Raw genomic sequence first — 13114 nt, 5'->3', positions numbered from 1 at the left:
GCCCGACCCATACCCAAGGTCGGGCCTTAAAATCAGGCCCAGGCCCAAGCCCAAACCCGTAAACACTGGGTAAAGCCCGACATTTTCAGGCCGGGCTGGGTACCCGAAAATATCGGGCCCATTGTCATCTCTAGATGAGACTTTGAGTCATAAATTATGTCCAAAGACCCCACAAAAAAAGGAACAAATGAAGAATGTTCCTTATACAAGCGCTGTTGGAAGTCTCATGTATACTATGATGTGCACAAGACCCGACATCTGTTACGTTGTTGGGTTGGTAAGCAGATATCAGTCCAACCCAGGACAAGCACATTGGAAAGCAATGAAGAGAATCTTAAGATAACTAAAGGGAACAACTAATTACTCATTATTTTATCAAGGAAATGATTTACACTTGAGACCGATGCTGATTGGGCAGAAGATTTAGATGAAAAGAAATCTACTTCTGGATATGTTTTCTTACTAAATGGCAAGGTCATATCTTGGAGCAATAAGATACAATCATGTGTAGCCTTATCTACAATAGAAGCTGAGTTTGTAGCATTTTCAACAACAGTGGAAGAAGTCGTTTAGTTGAGATAGTTTATGAATTATCTGGGAATAATTAATGTTGCTATTGAACTAGTGAGAGTAAACTGTGACAGTCAAGCAGCAATAGCATACACTAAGGATCCCAAATATCATGGTAAAACAAAACACATAGATATCAAATACAATTTTGTGCAAGATTTGGTGGCACAAAAAGAGGTGAACATGAAGTACATATCTACGCATGACATGGTTGCTGATCCATTTACAAAGCCTATACCAAGAGATGCATTTAATAGACATGTTAGATCTCTAGGCTTACGTAGATGTTGAATGTACTCATACTTTAAGATTTTCCAAAAAATGTTCACGATTAACTTATTAATATTAAATAACAATATTGTCAATGCTCAATTTCGTTTACTATGGAACATACACTAAGGTGTGTGTGTGTGTGTGTGTGTGTGTGTGTGTGTGTTGTGTAAAGCATGTGGAACAGTTAAAAGATTGACCTTCTCACACAGGCAATCGTCTCCATTCCTTTGTGGGAATGAAGATGAGATGATTTTAAGCTTATTATCTAGGTGATAATAGAGAGTCAAGCTTAAAATATTTAACGTCGTCTAAAACAGAATAAAAATAATGTCATAATGAAATATGACCATAAGTGATAAATTATCATATTTATTACTTTATCTGTCTAACTGCCAGATTAAAGTTCTGATGAATTAAAAATATGTAAAGTGAACTCAAGTTAGACATTGGGCATGTCTGAACTAAAATCTGTACGACATTTACAAGAAAAAAGAGACATGCACTTTATGGAAAAAGAGGAAATGTTGTAGCATGTGATTCATATCATGTGTGCAAAACTATTGACCAAGAGGGTAATGAAAGTCAAAATCTCAACTTTAACATTTGTGAGACCCTGAGATTATAAGAATAAAATCTCATAGAGTACCCTTATTACCATATTCTGTTTTTTGAAAACCTTATTTAATGATTGCTATATTAGAGTGTTGCCAAAGATTAAGATAAATTCAATCTGCTGGGACATTTCTGGAAAAGCAAATTAAATGAAAGTTGCAAAAATTGAGAAAGAGGAAGATTACAATTTTTTGGATTATCACACTACAATCATGTGTATTCATTGGTCGACCAATTATGTTTTGTTTTTTATGTAAGGACAAAACATAATTATGAATACAACATATGTTATGAGATTATTAGCAAAAAAAAAAATTGATAAGTAATTTAGGGTATTGCATACAATATACAACCCAAGTTTAATAATTCGAGAAGTTATATACTCTTAACAGATATATAACTAATGTGCTCTCGATGTATGCATAATCACACGACATATTTACGAAAGTATGAACCTTGAAGAAGTACAAAGAGAAATAGTCTCATCATGTGTGAGTGAGAGATATTAGATATAGGTGAAACACCCATGATAGGACCCACCCAATTTTATCTTGCAGGAGTTTCCTTGAAGGCAATTGTCACATGTATATAAGAGTTTTTTCATTGATGAAAAACACTCTTAACTCTCTTAGGCTCAAAATTTATCTCTTCATTGAATTGAAGAAGGTTGTGGTCTATGCTTGCGATTTTTAAGAAGGAGGTATTTATGCTGTGATTTCTTTATTGCAGTTCGTTTATAAAAATATGATTGCAATAATGACATGTTAATATAATCTTGGGATTGAATTAAGAAATCTGTTATTCTAATTTACTAACAAGTTTAATACGAGTGTGACTGTGGGGGGTTGCTGGAAATGAAGCCAGAGTTGGAAGGTGGGTTTAGTCGTTCAGATTGATGGCAAAGTAGGTGAGGGCATTAGGGTCATTTAGCCTCATTTGGTTAAAACTAACCAAATAATCTGCATGGTAGTAGATTCAAAGTATGAGGGTTTATTGATTATCACTTCTCAGCAAACCTTGGGATTTAAAGCTTAATTTTATATTTGAATAACTATTCTAAGATAATCTTAGCACATATAAACAACATATTTCTGTAGCCCTGCGTAAACTTTTATTTTAAACCACTGCAATGCTTATAAATAGTAGACCTGGCAAAACGGGCGGGTGGACTGGGTACTGGTTGGGTCCAAACGGGTACGGTCCCAATTCGGGTCGAGGTATACGGGTCCAAAATATTGGACCCGTACCCTACCCTATACGGGTATGGGTGGACTCGCGGTACCCATTTTTTCTCTCTCCAGATTTTAATTTTTACGTTTCACCCCAATAGTTTTTAATTATGATGTTACACCCCCAAAATTCCTGCAATTTTAATTTGTTACATTTACACCCCCTAAATCAACTACTCTAAATGCAATTCAATTTAGAATATAAACAAATAGGAACCAAAATAAACAAATAACAAATAAACAAACAATAACATATAATACAAAACTACAAATACCAACCACAATAAACAAATACATAATCATTAATAAACAATTACAAATAAAAAAACAAAACAAGTCAATAAACTATAAATACCAACTAAAATAAACTAATACATAATCCAATATTCAAGAAAAAACATTCTTAGAAGGTTGGTTAGAGTTTCCAACTAAAAGGTCCCTTATGTTCTCATTGTAAACCTCCAATATGCTAATAAATAGCTCATATCTCATGACACCAGTTTTGTCTTTGGAAATATGAAACAACTCCTCTAAAGTCCTGTAGTTCACTCCTCTATTTTCAGGTGTACCCTCCATTGTAAATGTCTTCCCAGTTCCAATTTGTCCATATGCAAATATGCAGACATTATAGCCATCTGGTACTGAAGTCACAATAGGTTTAGTTTGTGCAAAAACAACCTCTGCATATAGTAGAAACCCAGGATTAAATATTTAAACAGTTCAATATCCATTATAGCAATTGCTTTGCATTGTAAAAATCATTCATGAGATCAGGGATTACCTTGATTGTCCTCGGGCTTAAACACAAAATCAAACTTGAATTGCTTTTTAGAAGAATCAGAAGAAACAATTTGTAGCTCATTTTATTGAGAAGAGTCAAATTCAACAACAGAACTGGACCCATTAGTAATTTTAGCTTGATTTAAAGGTCTACATCGGTAGAAGACTCTAATATTGCCTTTCAGCTCAATCACTTCATTGTAAAGCCACTTTCGTTCAGAGGACTCATCTATGTATTTCTTTTTTAAAAGCTCATATTCATTACCTAATACCAAAATAGCAATTAAAATCACTAAAACAAAAGAAAGAAAAAAAAAGACGAGAAACAATTGCCAAAATCAGTATCTGATACTCACTGAGATTCTGAAGATTGTCTAAAACACCAGGGCCAGGAAAACAATCAGTATTCATGTTCTTCACTTGATCTGAAAGACTTGAGTGATCTCTCTTCAAATCCTATAACATAAAGCATCAACATTAATCCCAAAACCAATAAAAAAAACAAAAACAAAGAGAAGACTCTAAATTTTACAGAACTTGATACCAAACAAAGCAATTACCTACACTAACAAATAAACTGAACACAAATCGTTCATTTTCTGAAACTCANCAAAATTTTCCCTAATTAGTATCAGACTAAAATTAAAGCTTACTACCACTCAAACAAACAGTTGGCTCAGTTGGTTCCTCAAAACCAGCACAAATGGCCCTCAGGACAGCACCTTTCTCCAACTTTACTGCAAGAAGCAGCACGTACTTCAGTAAAGGGAAAAACTTCACATTTTTATCTACAAAACATAACATCACATACAGACCTCAATATTGTGATGGTTACATCACCCCTTGATCCTTTTACCAACCTACAGAAAGTGCTCTTATCAACGTGGTTATGTATAACTGAGCTAAGAACACCAATATTGAAACAGAAAGGGAAAAGAAAAGCATTGCATAATGTAACTTTATGTGCCTAAACATACTGAAACATATCAAGATGTACTAAAATTTAATAACAGTACAAAATATTACCTGGACATCTACTCTTCTTTCAGAACAGGACTGTCAACGTCTACCTCAGAGTCTCCCATGCACCTTTCAATTTAAAAAAAATAAATGATTTACCACTAGCTAGGTCACAGATCCTCCTCCCTTTCTCACTCCTGCGAGTCGTACCAGAAGAAGGTACACGCCGCAATCCGACCCGCCAAAGCCGTAATTTTTCTGTTATGGACTACTGCGAGTGGTGGTGGTGTTAGAGGACAGACGACGGTGGTGGTAGAGGCTCGAAAAGTGTGGGTCCTGTAAAAGGATAGAGCGTTGGTGGAAGAAGCAGACCGAATGACTACTGCAAGTGGTGGTGGAAGATGATAGCCCGCGGTGCTGGTGGTAGGGCGGTGGTGGTGGGAGAGCAATTTCAATTTTGGGAGAGAGATTTGATTAGGGGAATGAGTGATATTTGATTTAGGAGAAGGTGTACAATTTTTGGGAGAGATATTGATTTGGAGGGAATTAAATTTTTTTTTTTTAAGATTTTGAGCGTGAATCTGACGTGTGGCATATGCCACGTAGACTGACACATCAGTTAGATATGTCAGTCGGTATTTCAGTCCGCCAATGTAGTCTTATCGTTTAGTTTAGGCGGTTAAACTTAAACCTCAAAACAAGAAGCATTTTAACAAACAGTTGGTAGGCAACAAATATCGATACTCTCTCTATGATTTCCAAAGCTGCAGTGACAAGTCAAATAGCTGTATCATGCTAAAGACATCTCCCATGCTTCATCGGCTGTCTGTTGCCTCCTTCACGAGGTTTCTCTTTCTCGCGATTAAATTTTACATTCAAATTTCTATGCGGTTCGCTTTATTCCATTCTATGCTTCAAAATAATTGTAAATGATTTCGTTCTAGGTTTGATATTATTTTTGTATTATAGTCTTTTCCAGCTGGTTCAACCGTTAGTGTGAACAATGGAGAGAGTTTAAAGAAAACATTTATTTCTGTTTGTTGCCATTGGAGTGACAGAAAAATGTGGTGAACATCTGAATAAGGCAACATTTTTATAAATTTGGCTTGTTTTTATATATGCGTGAGTGCATAGTACATGCATATGCAGATAAGATCGCTTTGTAGAAAGTGCTTATATATATTTTTAATGTATTTTTCTTAATTAGAATTCTTTTGTTCAAATCTTCAACAGAATTTGTTGCAGAAGAATGAGCTCAAAGCCGTCATTAGCAAGCCCAAAATTCATTTCTGTTGAAGGGGGTGATACCCATTCAAGTAAAAGTGATGGTATGCAACTATTTGACTTATCGGTTAATTATTTGCAATCATGCACAACAGACATTTTTTATTATTACTGTCATGATATTGACACTTTGATGTGTATTTTCCCTAACCATGTTTTTACTAAAGATAATTATTTTCGTTCTTGTTACATCTGAACAACAGTCTTGAATCTTGAGTAATCTAACTCTTACCAATGGGAACTCTCAAGATTGATATTTTACAGGAGTTAAGATTCTTAAAAAGCACATGGACTCTAATCTACTTTTACCTTGCTCCAAATATAAAATTAGGCCCGCAAGTTTAGCCATTTTAATGGTAGTGAAGACTGAAGGGCGCACAGTTTGGGAAATTATGTTTGGCTTTCAAATATTGCTTTTTGCCACAATTTTATTGAGATTCAGGATGTACATTGATTATGATGACTTAAATTGTTTGCGAAAATTGTTGAGTGTTCTGACACTACATTCGATGCGGATGCTATTCAATAGTACCAGTGATTGGCAGTTTATCAGTTTTGGAACTTGCTCAGTTGTGCAGGGCAGCTGTGGTCATTTAATGTTATTTTCATCTCATTTTAATTGTTATGCTAATGTTGTAATAACGAAATAACTTGGTATTCCAAGTGATGTGACAACTAATTTGGTTTTACCACATAAATGAAGGGACAATGTTTTAAAGTACATAACTATGTTTCAATGAAGATGTAAGGGGTTCAACTCTCCCTGAGGTTACTACTTGTAGTGACAGGTGTCTAGAGTACAATTCCTTAAACCAAAAATTATTTTTGGATGTATTAAATCCAAATGCATGGTTTCGGGTTTTTATTTGATCTTTGTACCCTCCGTACAAAAGTCAACCAATAAGTTTGCTTTTACCCTCATTCAAAACAGCAGATGCAAAACTTTGGGCATAGCTTCAAATAGAAACAACTTCTGTAGTTGCTGGATGTGGTTTGTGGTTAGAAAGGAAACATTATGATGAACAGAGAGATTTTTGTTCATTGTCTCTATCATAACATCTCGAAATCTGATAACTAAGCATGATTTCTCAAATTTGATATTTCAGGTGTCAATTTCAGTCTTGTCTCCTATAACATTTTAGCACAGGTACGATAAACTTATCACCTGCTGTCAATTGTTAGTAATTTAACTGATGTATTGAGACTTTTTAACCTATCAAGTTTCTTTCATCTTATCTATTATCTAACTGGGTACTTATAGGAAGTTGTTGCTTTTGTTTGGTGCCAATATCACTTTGATTGAAGAGCATAAAGATGTAAAGCATTCTATTTTAAAATCATGGCCTCCCAACTTTATGATACCATGTTTACTTTGTGCTAAAAGCAATTGAAACTTTGGTGGGGAAAAAATGTGACACTTTGAAGGCCAAAAAATATGTAAATTCTTTTGGGTTGCATCGTGCAATTAAAATATAGGGATTTGTGTATTCTATTGGAATGGAGCTCATCTGGTTTTCTATTAAGGTTGAGTTCTATATAAGCTTAAACATGGAATTCAATAGATGTAGTTTTGAGATTTTAAAAGTGTCTGGTGGCTGGTGTATAGAAGTACTTTTTGAATTAGCAGGTCAATTTTTGCAGCTGTTATAGCTGATTCTAATGTGCCAGAGATTGTTTTATTATTAGGTTTATGTGAAGAGTTCTCTCTTTCCACATCTCCATCTGCTTGCCTCAAGTAAATCTTCATACTTTGTTCCATCCCTTTGATAAGGTGCTTCATTGGTTTTCATTTGATTGATGTCAATAGTTTCCATGCTTATGATGCACTTTTAGCTCTAGGACAAAAGATAAAGTTGTGATGTACTTGTAATTGAAATCATTGATCATGCTTTTGTAATAAGCTTTATTCTGACAACATTTGGGTTGAAAACACACAACCTGATTTGTATTCACACACTTTAAAAAACTATGCTTTAGAGCTTCAAAGAGCCTCTTTTCTCTTATCATTGATATTAGGACCTTCTAATATTGCTTAGGGATGGCTTTTCTTTTTGAGCTTCAAGTCAAGGGCTTCTGATGTTTATTCCTTAAAAAAAATATCTATGGAGCTTCAAGAAGCCTCTTTTTTATTCATTGATATTAGGACCTTCTATAACATGATTAGGGAGGGCTTTTCTTTTTGAGTTTTAAGTCAAGGGCTTCTGATGCTTATGGATTGACAACTTCCACTCGTTTGTTGGCAGATTAGGTATCTTATAGTCTGCCATCTGCTTTAGAACTTTTGACTAAAATTTTGTTTTAATTAATGTGATTTGTATTTGTCTGCTTAGTTACTGACTAGTCATCATTTGCTGGCCTAGTCAGTAAAACTAAGCATACATTTTCTGCAGCTGTAGGGGTTGATGTTCATTATACATATTTATTGACACCTGAATAAGTAATTACACGAGTTTTATGTTTATAATCTGTGTGCATCACAGGTGGAAGCACCGGTCAAAGGCAATTGTAACTTTCTGAAGAACTTTGGTGCCGACTTCCTATGCTTACAGGTTTCATTTACGTATATATGTGGTGGGATTGGTGGTTTCTGTCTTTGCTTTAGGCCATTTCTTCCTGCATAATCTATGAATTTTAAAATTTTCTTTACCAAAAACTGTGTTCCTTCATATTTATCATCTAGTCAGGTGCATAAAAGCCTGTGTTCTGCTTTTATTACGGTCATTTTTGTAATATATGTCTTGTGAGGTTTATTATGAGCTTGACCAGGAATTAGACGAGATGACTTTACAAAGCAAATTTGAAGACTGATGGTTATTCTAGTATATATATTCAGAGAAGTGGGCAGAAGCGTGACGGGTGTGGAATTTTTTTAAGGACAACTGGTATGCTGACTTTCTCCTTTTTTGATTCAGGATAGATGTTGCTTTTATTAAGACTATGTGCCCCATTGGATAAATATTTAACCATGTTATAGGAAATACTCGTAAGTTCTTAAAAATATAATCCAATATTTGTATTGATTTCAAACAAATTTTTATTTTAACTGAAACAAGCCATGGGCATCCATAGTTCTATACTATCATGGGTAATTAGAAAAGAACTCAAAATATCTTGACCCTAAACCTTGGTTGGTTACATGTGCTTGGGATATTCTTAAATGGGTGGCATGGGATTGGAATCAGTCTTAGGCAAAAATATTACAAATCATAGTAAAAATTTAAAAATAGTTGGCTGCCCTGATTTTAATTTCTATTGCAACTGGTTGGACTGTCAAGTTACTGAACTTAAAAACTTAAGCTTATAGGTAAGGATGCAACATTTATTTTTAAGTTCTAATATGCCATGCCACTTTCAAGGCATGTGAATCTAACAAAACCACAAAATCTACAAAAAGGGATGAACACAACTTAGATATAACTAATTATTAAGGATTTTCACTTATATCAACAGTACAACCTAGCACAAATATATACACACACTAAATAATTGCAAGTATACCCTTTACACTATACCTATACATAGTTTCCAACACTCCCTCTCAAGCTGGAGCATATATATCTATCATGTCCAGCTTGTTACAAATATAAGTTACCCTTTTACCTACTAGAGACTTCGTGAAGATGTCAGCTAGTTGTTCCCCTGTTCTAACATGATTAGTAGCAATTAACTTTTGTTCAAGTTTCTCTCGTACAAAGTGACAATCCACTTCTATATGCTTAGTCCTCTCGTGAAAGACTGGATTGTTTGCTATATGTATGGCTGCTTGGTTGTCACACCACAAGTTCATAGTCCTTGGGTCACCAAACCCAATTTCTCTAAGAAGATGTCTTGTCCATATGAGCTCACACGTAACTTGTGTCATAGCCCGATACTCAGACTCTGCGCTTGACCTAGCTACAACCGATTGCTTCTTACTTTTCCAAGAAATAAGATTTCCTCCAACAAAAACACAAAACCCAGTCACAGACCATCTATCCACAAAGGATCCTACCCAATCAGCATCTAAAAAACCTTCTAACTTATTATGACCATGATCACTGTAAAGAATCTCACGTCCAGGGGCTCCTTTTTGATACTTCAAAATATGGAGGACGACATCTCAATGAGATGTCCTAGGAGATGACATAAACTGACTCACCACACTCACTAAAAAAGCAATATTTGGACGGGTTACTATAAGGTAGTTTAATTTTCCAACTATTCGTTTATACCTCTCTGGATCACCAAACATCTCTCCATCCTTAGCATTCAATCTCACATTAGGAACCATAGGAGTGTCACAAGGCTTAGCCTCACTTAGACCCATTTCGGTCAACACATCTAACACATACTTGCGTTGAGAGAGAAAAATCCCTTTCTTACTCCAAAAAACCTCAACTTCGAGAAAATACCTTAAAGTACCCAAGTCTTTTGTGTGAAATTTGGAAGCCAAACAGTTTTTCAAACTCTGAATGCCAACATCATCACTGCCACAAATTACAATGTCATCAACATAAACAACCAAAAGAATGATGCCAGAACTAGATTGCTTATAAAAGACAGAATGATCATAAGCACTCTTATGTAAACCAGACTGAGTCACCACTTCGCTGATCCTCCCAAACCACGCCCGTGGAGATTGTTTTAAGCCATATAAAGATTTTCTCAGTTTGCATACCTTTCCTAACTCCCCCTGAGCAACAAACCCCGAAGGTTGCTCCATGTAAACCTCTTCAAGAAGATCACCATGTAAAAAGACATTTTTTACATCAAGTTGGTGAAGAGGCCAACAATATGAAGCTGCAAGAGAGATGAATAGTTAGACAGAGGTCATTTTAGCCACTAGGGAGAATGTCTCAGAATAATTAATACCATACGTTTGGGCATAACCTTTAGCAACCAACCGAGTTTTCAATCGAGCCACAGTCCCATCGGGATTAGCCTTCACTATGAAAGCCCATTTGCACCCAATAGCCTTTTTATTTTCAGGCAGCCCCATTAGAACACATGTATCATTATGTTCTAGAGCCAACATCTCTTCTTCCATAGCCCTTCGCCACCCATCATGAGCAATTGCTTCAGACACAGAGTTGGGAACAGACACGAAGTCTAAAGAGGCAATAAAAGACTTGGAAGATGAAGACAGAGAGTGATAGGAAACAAATGAGGAGATAGGATAGGTACAAAAGCGCTTACCTTTACGGAGAGCAATGGGAAGATCATAATCATGATCATGGTCAGAGGAATTGCTCATGATGTAAGCTGGGTGATAGGAGGACAAGATGGTAGAGGACTATGATGGGTAATGTGGTAAACAAGAAGATCATCAGGGGGTGCTTCAAGAGAAGTAGATGGAGTGGAGGACTCAACATATGGAGTGGTTTCAAAAAAGGAAACATCAGCGAAGATAAGGTACTTACCTAGGATAGGAGAAAAACAGCGATAACCCTTCTGATATCGGGAATAACCCACGAATATGCACTTGAGGGACCTAGGTTCAAATTTGGATGCATAAGGTCTAACATCTTGAACAAAGCACGTGCACCCAAACACTTTAGGAGGAAGAGAGAATAAAGGCTGTGATGGAAAAAGGATGGAGAACGGGATTTGACTACCCAAAACAGAAGAAGGCATGCGATTGATCAAGTGACATGCTGTAGAGATAGCATCTGCCCAAAATTCTGTAGAGACTTTCATGTGAAAAAGGAGAGTACGAGCGACTTCTAATAAATGACGATTTTTGCGTTCAGCAACTACATTTTGCTGAGGTGTATAAACACATGATGATTGATGAATAATACCTCTAGTAGACAGAAAGGAAGAGAAAGGAGCAGAAAAATATTCTTTGGCATTATCACTTCTGAGAATTTTAATAGATGAAGTAAATTGATTTTGTATTTCAACATCAAAGGTACAAAATATGGAGAATAGTTCAGAACGATTTTTCATAAAGTACAACCAAGTTACACGTGAAAAATCGTCCACAAAAATAACAAAATATCGATATCCAGACTTAGACAACACAAGGCAAGGACCCCAAACATCGAAGTCTATAACATCAAAAGGGGTTGTGGCTCTTTTGTTTATCCTAGGGCTATAGGACACTCTATGGTGTTTTCCAAATTGACACGCCTCACACTCAAGGTGTGACACTGACCCTACATTAGGACACAGCCTTTTCAAAATGGGAAGGGGAGGATAACCAAGGCGACCATGTAGTATGGGTAGAGATGAATCACTGGTACACGCAACAGGTTCAGAGGCAGGAGTGGAGACATCATCGAGCACGGCCCCTACCAATAATCCGCCTTGTCCCAAGATCCTGAAATATACAATGAGTAGAAAAAAAGTAAACACCACAATTGAATGCATTAGTAATTTGACTAACTGATAAAAGATTAAAGGGAAAATGAGAAAGGCATAAGACAGAGGAAAGAGACATAGATTTGTTGAGATGGGCAGTACCACATCCAATAGTAGGTGCAGTAGACCCGTTAGCTAAGGTAACCGAAGACAAATTGGGAGAAGGTGTAAATGAGGAGAGAATACATGTATTGCCTGTCATATGGTGGGTAGCACCAAAATCAATAACCCAGTTACTACTAGAAGTGGACAAACAGACTGTAGGATTACCTAACTGGGTTAAAGTAGTGGTAGTCGATGGGATGGATGACTGGGAGCAAGAATTCTGAGTGAGACAAGCATATTCTACTGCGGAGATAGTAACCTGTGATGGGGTGGGTAAGAGACCATCTTGAGTTACAACATGAGCAAATTTCTAAGTGTTTTGCATATTCAGGGGCTTGCCATGGAGCTTCCAACAATTTTTCTTTACGTGACCCTCAGCAACACAGTGAAAGCAAGTACGAGAGCCATTACCACGATTGTTCCTAGGATCACGACTTGTCCCTTTATTACCTTTGTCGTCACCAGACTTCATGCTAGCTAGGGCCACATGATCAACATTAGGATCCTTAAGGGTTTCTTTGTCCTTAGACACTCTTCGATCTTCCCCCTTACTAACTCTGAGAAGTCGAGCAAAGACATCCGTAAGAGAGGGAAGTGTCTCACCGATAAGAAGTTGTGTACGAGCTACCTCATATTCCGATCTCAGTCCAACCAGAAAACATTGCACTACCACTTGTTCTTCTTGTGCTTGCATCATTTTCACGTCAATAGGGATAGGAAACATAGCCTTTTTTTCTTCAAAGGCTTGTTTTATCTCTATCTAATATTCGAGCAATGTCTTCTCTTGCATATTTGTTCGATAGATCTTCAATAACAATTTGTGGGCATGAGACAAGTCTTGTTTAGCAGCATACAAGAACTCTAGATACTCCCATAACCCCTTGACTGTATCACAGTGACCAATCACATCATCCACGAACGAATCAAGAGTCTTTTGAATCTGATTGAAGAGCTTATCA

The 13114-nt window shown here is 36.3% G+C and overlaps 1 protein-coding gene and 1 long non-coding RNA gene across 3 annotated transcripts; one reads left to right on the top strand and one right to left on the bottom strand.

The window, feature by feature from the left end:
- Positions 1-4074: 4074 nt before the first annotated feature.
- On the bottom strand, positions 4075-4950 carry LOC116111321. The gene is made up of 3 exons (XR_004125051.1): positions 4491-4950; positions 4280-4324; positions 4075-4201 (listed from the first exon to the last, which is right to left on the bottom strand). It is a non-coding gene; the product is annotated as an uncharacterized LOC116111321 (long non-coding RNA).
- A 144-nt stretch (positions 4951-5094) lies between these two features.
- LOC116111322 (carbon catabolite repressor protein 4 homolog 4-like) lies at positions 5095-8590 on the top strand. 2 transcript variants are annotated; one of them, XM_031397519.1, is made up of 6 exons: positions 5095-5269; positions 5658-5752; positions 6815-6855; positions 7395-7443; positions 8189-8257; positions 8475-8590. In XM_031397519.1, exons 1-5 carry the CDS (start codon positions 5217-5219, stop codon positions 8215-8217), a joined length of 267 nt encoding a protein of 88 aa, XP_031253379.1. In that variant the 5' UTR covers positions 5095-5216; the 3' UTR covers positions 8218-8257; positions 8475-8590. The 2 variants fall into 2 exon arrangements, with proteins under 2 accessions (XP_031253379.1, XP_031253378.1); XM_031397518.1 differs by having other exon boundaries at positions 5655-5752.
- Positions 8591-13114: the final 4524 nt, after the last annotated feature.

This window comes from Pistacia vera, unplaced genomic scaffold (assembly GCF_008641045.1).
Source record: "Pistacia vera cultivar Batoury unplaced genomic scaffold, PisVer_v2 Contig630, whole genome shotgun sequence".
In the NCBI taxonomy this organism is placed as follows: Eukaryota; Viridiplantae; Streptophyta; class Magnoliopsida; order Sapindales; family Anacardiaceae; genus Pistacia; species Pistacia vera.
The sequence above is the reverse complement of the archived record's forward strand: the minus strand, read 5'-3'. Positions and strand labels throughout refer to the sequence as shown.

What these genes read in the sequence shown, in the direction of transcription:
- LOC116111322 (XM_031397518.1), top strand. Translation starts at nt 5,217, where the DNA reads ATGCTAAAGACATCTCCCATGCTTCATCGGCTGTCTGTTGCCTCCTTC. An exon ending in TCTGTTGCCTCCTTCACGAG is followed by an intron (nt 5,270 to 5,654) that starts GTTTCTCTTTCT and finishes TCAAATCTTCAA; the next exon opens with CAGAATTTGTTGCAGAAGAA. An exon ending in TCTCCATCTGCTTGCCTCAA is followed by an intron (nt 7,444 to 8,188) that starts GTAAATCTTCAT and finishes TGTGCATCACAG; the next exon opens with GTGGAAGCACCGGTCAAAGG.